Source organism: Candoia aspera, chromosome 1, assembly GCF_035149785.1.
Source record: "Candoia aspera isolate rCanAsp1 chromosome 1, rCanAsp1.hap2, whole genome shotgun sequence".
Taxonomy (NCBI): Eukaryota; Metazoa; Chordata; class Lepidosauria; order Squamata; family Boidae; genus Candoia; species Candoia aspera.
Window position 1 is genome coordinate 307,859,463 of NC_086153.1, and position 8,601 is coordinate 307,868,063.

At 51.1% G+C, this 8,601-nt stretch overlaps 1 protein-coding gene across 2 annotated transcripts in view; it reads right to left on the reverse strand.

Moving 5' to 3' along the window:
* Nucleotides 1-1,662, reverse strand: part of SYNE3 (spectrin repeat containing nuclear envelope family member 3) — a 76,171-nt gene extending 74,509 nt beyond the window's left edge. For both annotated transcript variants that reach the window (XM_063290286.1, XM_063290285.1), the window contains exon 1: nucleotides 1,505-1,662. In XM_063290286.1, the coding sequence (XP_063146356.1) occupies nucleotides 1,505-1,622 (118 nt within the window). In that variant the 5' untranslated portion in view covers nucleotides 1,623-1,662. The remainder of the gene's footprint in view (nucleotides 1-1,504) is intronic.
* Between the last annotated feature and the right edge of the window lie 6,939 nt (nucleotides 1,663-8,601).

Sequence of the window (8,601 nt, forward strand, 5' to 3'; positions counted from 1 at the left end):
AGTTATAATAAGATTATATTTGAATTTAAGGATGCTCCTGAAATGCCCTGGCCTAAGCAGGGGAAAAAATCATTTTATAGGCTGGGATACTTTTCAATAGTTCAAGAGAAGCCACAATAAGTGAACCTTCTCAGAAGATTGACCAGAAATGTCTTTTCTCCAAAATGCCAACCCAGCTCTAAAATATACATTCAGTCAAAAGTACAGTAACAGCTAGACCTCCCTTAATTAGTTCAATAAAGCTATAATATAAAACAGCCTAAGTACTCAGCCAGAGAGCCTCCTGTGGCTCAGAGTGGTAGGCGGCAGTATTGCAAACCGGGTAGCCGGCTCAGGTCGACTCAGCCTTCCATCCTTCCGAGATCGGTAAAATGAGTACCCGGCTTGCTGGGGAAGGTGACGACTGGGGAAGGCAATGGCAAACCACCTCGCTCTATAGTCTGCCAAGGAAACGTCGCGAAAGCGGCGCCCCTCAAAGGGTCAGACATGACTCGGTGCTTGCACAGGGGACCTTTCACATCACTCAAGTACTCAGTTGCACAACCCACCCTCCACTTCTTCAGCTTTGCATTAGGGCCCCTCCCGCCCCACAGACCGTGTTTTCCTTTATTATAGGCACACCCACTTAGAGAAGCCAGGTTTTTTAAAAAAAAATTAGGCACACCCACTTTGCGAAGCCACCACTGGCGGGCATCTACACATCCGATTCCTCAAAGCCTCTCTTCACCTTCCTCCACTTGCCTTTTCGCCCCACACCAATATCGCCTGCCAATTCCGCAGTCTAACTGCGCAGTTACACGACAGCACAGAGATTGGCAAACATGAATAAAACTGAATTTTAATTAATCTAGTAAAACCATTATCTTAAAAGAGATGGGGGGGGGGGTTTCTTGTAGCCAACACGGCCAATTACGCCACGGAGTTATCTCAGAAGAAACAAACAAGCCTATCGCACGCGATAACCGCACGCGAGGCATTTTCAGCACGATACAGTAATTATTTCAGCAAATAAGATGGAAATGAAAGCGGCAAAGACAACTACTACAACGATAATAATATGCATAAAATAACTTTTCCAGAATAGCAAGCAGGAATACGAGGCACTGCTGGAACTGGGCAGTTTGAAAAGTAAAAGGCTGGGAAGGGGGAACTTCGCCCGGCACCGACCCTTGAGCCTTCCCTTACGCTTCAGCCTGGCGCCGCGGGCGCGCGCGCCACACGGCCGGATCTGACTTGCGCCTCCACAGGCGACCCCCGCAGAGGACCGACTCTGCGAAAGAAGCAAAGTTTGCTTCTCTCCGCCAATGAAAGCAGCCCACCGCCCACAGGAGCTGGGGAGAGGTTACCAAGTTGGCAGCGACAGTGCCACCCAAGGCGGGATGCCGTCCAACGCGAAAGTGACTGACAAGCCGGCAAGTCGGGACCAACCAGCCCCCCGTCCCGCCGGCCGCCCCCCGCCCCCCGCCTCATCCTCGGTCGCCCGCGCGCGCGACCTGCCGCTCACCTCCCCAAGAAGCGCCTCGAAACTGCCCCTCTACCGAGACCGCCCTGCAGCGGGAGGGCTCCAGGACCCGGAGCTGCGGCGCGCTTGAATCAATGGCGCTGACAGCGACTCCTCCCATCCGGCCTTCCCCGTCTCTTGCCCCCTTCCTGCCGCTGGCGAAGAGCCGCTTGACTCAGCTGCTCGCCGCAGAGCGCTGCGCAGAAACGATTTCGGAGACGGGAGGGGCGGGCCGGGCCGAGAGAGGGAGGACCGCGCTTGCCTCTTTGCGCGCCCCTGGCCGAGATCCGCTAGCTGCGATTCTCGGAAGCGGGCAGGCTTTCTCCGATGTCTCGTCCCCTGCCTGGGCGGGCGAGAGACGCTGCTTAAGCGGCATGTTTATGTAACCGAATCGGGAACCGCGAGCGAACTAGGCGTGTGATGAGCACATAATGAACTGTGTATGATGAAAAGGGAGATGGCAACCCGGAAAGGTGGCAGAAAGCATGGCGTTCAAGACCCGGTTTGACTTTCCAAACGCTTGGGGGAATTAACTTGGTGTGATTGCTATTACTGTACGAGGGAAAACTGACTGCAAGAAACGTGAGAAACACACATTCAAAAGCACATTCTTGCAATATTTCCAGTAATTCGGGTAAAAAAACAAAACTGATTAGTATTGTGAAGAGCCAGTCTGATGTAGTGGTTACGGCACCAGAATAGAAACCGGGAGACCATGAGGGGGAGATGGGCGGTAATAAAATTTGAATAATAAATAAATAAATAAATAAATAAATACGATCTAGCCCTGCGGAAGCCAAGTGGGTGACCTTGGGCCAGTCCAGAAGTCAATGCTGACTGGAAGGCACCTCCCCTCCCCACATGGCACTATGAAATATTTACTGATCTCACATAAAATGTTATACTTTTGAAATAAAAAAAACAAAGCCATATCTACAGAATAGTGACCAAGCTTTTGAGTTTGTAAGACTTTTTTTGTAAGTCAATAACATTTTATAAGTCAATGACATGTATAAAGATGTTAATACATCAGAGAAAAGCAATATACAAAAGGAAATTAAGCTGTATAAAACTATGGTATAATAACACTATGTGACCCAGCTGATAAGTGCTATTAAAATTCCAGATTTATTTATATTTATTAAAGGTGAAAGATGTAATAGTCTCAGAGGTTCATATCCTTTTGAATTATATTCCTATCACATGGAAATCGACATCTGCTGAAAGAAAGTAGATTCTCTGTGCTCTGCTTTTAGCAAAAATACTTCTTCAGTGTTGGTTGAAGGCTAAACCTGTGGGCCCAACTATTCAATGGTTTGCAGTACTGATATCATTAGCAACATACAACTGAATGGCTGATTGACATAGTTTAGCTATAGATTTTATAATGAGATATGACTACCATTTATAGAAATGGTATGTGGATGGATTCATGTGCCCTGTATGTTGTTTCTTTTTTCCTAGCTTTCTTTTATTTTCTTGTTTTATAACTTGGTGTACATTTTCTTTTTTTTATTGTTCTCAAGTAATAAAAGCAATTTTTTTCTTTAAAAAAAGCCTATGATTATTGTCCAGATATGAAAAGTACAGGACACACAGTGGTGAGTAATAAAGAACAGCAGTCTCTGCAGTTCTAGATTGGTTTATGAGCCAGGTCTTGGTTTATGAGCCAAGCTCTTTAACGCTATTCTCAACAGCCTTAGCAAAGTACAATCCCTTCCTAAAGCAGTCCATAACAATTACGATGGACTGCAATCCTTTTCATGTCTACTGAGAAGTATGAATGAATGGCGGTCTGGATTCAAAAGGGAAAAGTGTTTCAGGGCATAGGGGGCAGCTGCATTTATGCCTAAGATTACACAGCCACCCTCTGCAACTGCAGCACAATTCCTGGAAAAGATGCATTTGGTTTAAGAGTTGCTGACAGTTGCATATGCACTCATGCACCAAAGCACCCTTTCCCGAAGGTGTTTTGGATTCCCATCTTCAAATCAAAATACTGCATGGCCATAATGCATAGGTATATATACTATAGGATTGGAGCTTGTCTCTCATATAGCAAACACCATATTGTCAAATCAACAATGCTTCAAATTAAATTCTAAATGTTTTTATGATCCATGTTTATTCTGTGACTCATGATGGAGTAAACGAGAAGAAAGGAAGTTTGTGAAGAGGTTTTCTTTTTCTCCTTTTCATCTAGCTTCAATATGATTTGAAGGTGTAATTAAGGAACCAATTAATTTAATTAACATTTCCAGCCTACACTATTCCAGAATCTTAGGAAGAGTGGCATCTAAAATTATATATTCAAAGCATCCAATGCAATTAAATTAATAAAATCAGTTATTAATGCTAAACCACTGCCTGACTGTTGGTGTAAAACCTCAGTTACTCCATGCATCTCAGCCCACATTACAAGTTTTCAAAAGATGCTTCAGTAGGCTTCTCAACAATGGGGTCTTCCATGCATTTGTGGTGTTTAAGTTCTGCATGGTCTCTTCGAAAAAAGGATTTAGTACCCAGGTTTGTGCCTCATCTATAGTCAAAGGAAAATGCACACTGTCTACTATATAACCAAATTACCTCTATTGTACTGTCTATGTCAGTTACCACTATATGATAAAGAAGATTGGATGGAGCAGCTCCAAGGAATTTGTAAAAAGGGACAGCTCTATTCAAGGAAGTTTTGGTACTATGAGTCCCCTTGATTTCAGTGCGAGGGAGCTTAACAGCATCTAATTTGCCCAATGGGAGACAAACATGAGATGCAGACTCTAGGGCAGTGTTTCTCAAACTTGGCAACTTTAAGATGCGTGGACTTCAACTCCCAGAATTCCCCAGCCACTTCAATTCTGGGAGCTGAAGTCCACGCATCTTAAAGTTGCCAAGTTTGAGAAACACTGCCCTAGGGAAACGTGTCACAAGCAATAAATGACATACACCATCTGACTTTCCACAGGACTCCCCTCTGTCTGCTATCAGCCAATTTTAATCCCATGTAGCAGCTGTCTGTCCCTTAAATAGTTTGATGGTTACAAATGGAACAGTGCACATAAATAAAATACTCCATTACCCTCCAACACATCATTCCATAACCCATATCCTTTAAAGAAGTAGATAGTGGTTATGCTGAATTCAAGCTTGATCCTCCAGTGTGTTTCAGGTCTCCCATGCTAATTTTAATTTAACAGCAGGGTTGCAAGATATACTGAGAGACAGTGACCCAGTCAACTAGGGAGATTCCTGAGATTCAAAGACTGGCCATTTTATATCCTTGCCTTCAATTCGTTTGTTTGTTTATGCATGCAGTTTGTTGGCTGCATTATTCCAAAGATTCTGAGCCGCTTACAGTTAAAACTCTTTTTTAAAAAAAAGTACAAAAGACCAAAAAAAAAAGCAGCTCAAAAACAACATATAACCCCCTGTTCAAACCCCCATCCAGCAAGGGCTCAACCTTCACTCTGTACCAAATCCTGGGATGAAAGCCAGGTCTTTAATATCTTCCTGGACATCATCAGAGTGGGAGCCATCCGGATCTCTAATCAAATCATTACACTGTACTAGTGTCATGAGTGCCGTTGAGCTAAAGTCATCAGCGCAATGGCACTCATGACAATGACAAGGAAATAAGTGAAGGGGCACAAGTTAAGTAGCCATCAACCCACAACGACTAACGGCTAACAAACAATAGCTAAACGAATCACGGAGCCACCCAAGCCATCAGCGGCAATACAACGGGGATCGCCCAGCTGAAAGCAATCAGCAGAAGAATGGAAACCTGAGGATGGGCGATCCTGGAAACCCTCAACCAATGGCAGGGCAACGCATGGGACAAAGGGGGGTGACGTGACCGTGAGCGAGGGGGCGCTGACCGGCGCGGGATATTTAAACCCCGCACCGGCGCGCTCCTGTCACTCTCAGCTTTTTTCTACCAACGTTGTACCTGCCCTGAAATAAACCAGAACCTGATTTGCAAACCAGCGTCTGAACGTTATTCAGAGGTAGGCAGCGCATGACATAAAGCTGAGAGTCATAAACTCAGCCTCGCCGAGCCCCACCGGACGACAACGAGCCGCGGGAGGAGTAGATGGCGAGAAGACCAGCAAGATGAGGCCGGAACGGCGCGGGCAAGGAGGGCGAGCCGCGCGGCAAGAGACAGAGGAGGACCGACCGAGGCCAGAGGCACCGCGGACTCCCGGAGCCATGGACGCCCACCCCACCCGACCCGAGCCTCAGCTCCAACCCCAAGGGGAGATGGCGACGGAGGCAACCCGACCGCGGGAGGGAGCAGCACGACTTCCGAAACCAGCGGAGGACCCCGCGCCCCACATCGCACCCCAGCAACGGGCGTGGAGCGACAGCCCCACGGTGCTCAACACGGAGGAGGACGACGGAGACACCCATCAGACGGAGGAGGAAGCGGACCCGCGGCGGAGGGACGATGAACCCCACCGGCAACCCACCCCCGAGGACGCGCCAACGGAACCGGCCCCAGCGGCGGCGCGGGCTGTGGACGAGGAGGCACGAGCTGAACTCGCGGCCATGCGGGCTCAGCTGACGGAACTCCGGACCATGCTCCAGGCGCTTATGCCCCCCGCGCCACCCAACGACGTCCCCGCACAAGCCCACACCCCGAGCGAAGCACCGAACCCACACGGGCCAGCGGAGAGCCAGCAGACGGCACAGGCGGCCGACACCACACCCCGGGAAGCGAGAGGCGGGGCCGCGCAAAACGCCCGGGCCCCAAAGGACTTCCCCATCTTCTTCGATGGGACCCCCTCAAAACTCTCGTTTTTCGTTACCAACGCTAGGGAGTTCATGGGGAGGCACGGACACTCCTATGACTCCGAGGCCGACAAGATCGCCGCCGTGGCGATCAAACTCCAAGACAGGGCGGCGGACTGGTACGTCCAACTGTACGAGTCCAGCTCCCCTGCCCTCGCCACCTTCCCTGCTTTCATCAAAGAGATGAAAAACTACTTCGAAGACCCCCTAGCTAAAGTACGGGCGAAAAGCGCACTCCAGAGACTTAAACAGGGCACACGCACGGTCCCTGACTACGCCCTGGAGTTCAAAGCCCTCGCGGGAAAGGTCTGCGACTGGTCTGAGACCACCCTGCTGGAAATCTTCAAAAGGGGGCTCAACCCCGACGTTCTCCAATGGGCCCTCTACCGCGACGACCCAGAAACGTTACACGGGTGGATCCACCTCGCGGGGAAAGCCGAACACGCGCACCGCACCTTCCTTATGACAACCACGGAAGACACAAACTACGTCGGGAAAAAGGTACCCGCACCACACGGGGGGATGGCCGGCCCCATATACCCAAAAAAGAAGTTCAACCGGGAGCCCTGCGGGAGGTGTGGCAAATTAGGGCACAAGACGGCGGATTGCTTCGCCAACCGACCGCCGACCAGCGCGCCCAAGCCCGCCCCGAAAATTAGCCCCAAACCACCCAACCCGGGGCCGCCCCCTCACCGCCGAATGACCGTGGCCACAGCGACACCGGAAGAGGGCTGGGACGCTTACTGGGGAGAAGAGGACAATACCGACCCCGACCAGCCGGCGGGAAATGCTCCCCGCTTGCCCTGAGACGCGTGGCGAGGCAGGCGGTGGGACAGCAACGCGGACCACCTCAACGAAACGACAAAAGCTCCGTAATATTGGCAGCAATTCAACTCTCTGCCGGCAACGGAGCCACCACGGCCGCGGCACTAGTGGACTCGGGGTGCTCAAAAAACCTCATCCACCCCGACCTAGTCGCCAAACTCGACCTCTGCTGCTTCCCCCTCCCCACGCCGCTGGCATTCCACCAGCTGGACGGCTCTACAGCGGGAGGGAAACCAGCCACGCTACAAACCGAGCCGGTCACCCTGCAAATGGGCACTCACACCGAGCGCACATCGTTCGTAGTCACGCCCATCGGACGGCCCATTGCAGTCCTGGGGATGCCATGGCTCGCGAAAAACAACCCGCGGATCAACTGGGCGACCCGCACCTTCACATTCGGCGACGGCGAGTATCGAGCACCAGTACCAGCTGGCAAAAGCAACCCCACGGTAGGACGAGCGGAGGCGACCACACAAGACAACGCCGCTACCACAGCAGACCTACCAGAACAATACGCCGACTTCTCCGAGGTCTTCGGAGAGGCAGAGGCAGACCAACTACCCCCCCACCGCAAGACGGATTGCCGGATCGACCTACTGCCCGACGTCCCCCTACCTAGACCAAAGATCTATTCGATGACCCCGAAGGAGATGGCAACCCTCCGGGAGTTCATCGATAAAAACCTAGACAGGGGATTCATAGAGCCAGCATGCTCACCGGTCGGAGCCCCCGTCTTATTCCGGGAGAAGAAAGACGGGACCCTACGGCTCTGCACCGACTACCGGGGCCTAAACGCGGCTTCCCTGTCCAACAAATACCCCTTACCCCTGGTGAAGGACATGCTCGCCCACCTGTCCACGGGCAAAGTCTTTTCCAAATTGGACCTTCGCGAGGCGTACTATCGCATCCGAATCAGGGAGGGGGACGAATGGAAGACGGCGTTTAACTGCCCCCTAGGCGCTTTCCAGTACAAGGTACTGCCCTTCGGACTCGCGGGGGCCCCTGGGGTGTTCATGCAGCTCATCAATGAGGTACTGCATGAACATCTGTTTAAAGGGGTCCTGGTCTACATCGACGACGTCCTCATTTACACAAAAACACACGAGGAACACGTAACCTTAGTCAGGCAAGTCCTCGACAAGCTCAGAAGGGCGCAGCTCTATGCAAAGCCTACAAAGTGCGAGTTTCACAAAGAGCGCCTAGACTATTTGGGGTATCGAATCTCCGGGGACGGCATCGAAATGGACCCCGCAAAAGTCGAAGCGGTGCTAAACTGGGAGCGGCCCCGCAACAGACGGCAACTACAGAGCTTCCTGGGATTCGCGAATTTCTACAGGTCCTTCGCCCGGGGGTTCGCTGAGATAGCCCTCCCCTTAACGGACCTCCTCAAAACCAAAGGGGTGGGGGACACCCGACGCGCCAAGAACCCAGGCACAGTGCTGAATTGGACTCCCGCGTGCCAGACCGCATTCGACAAGCTGAAAGCG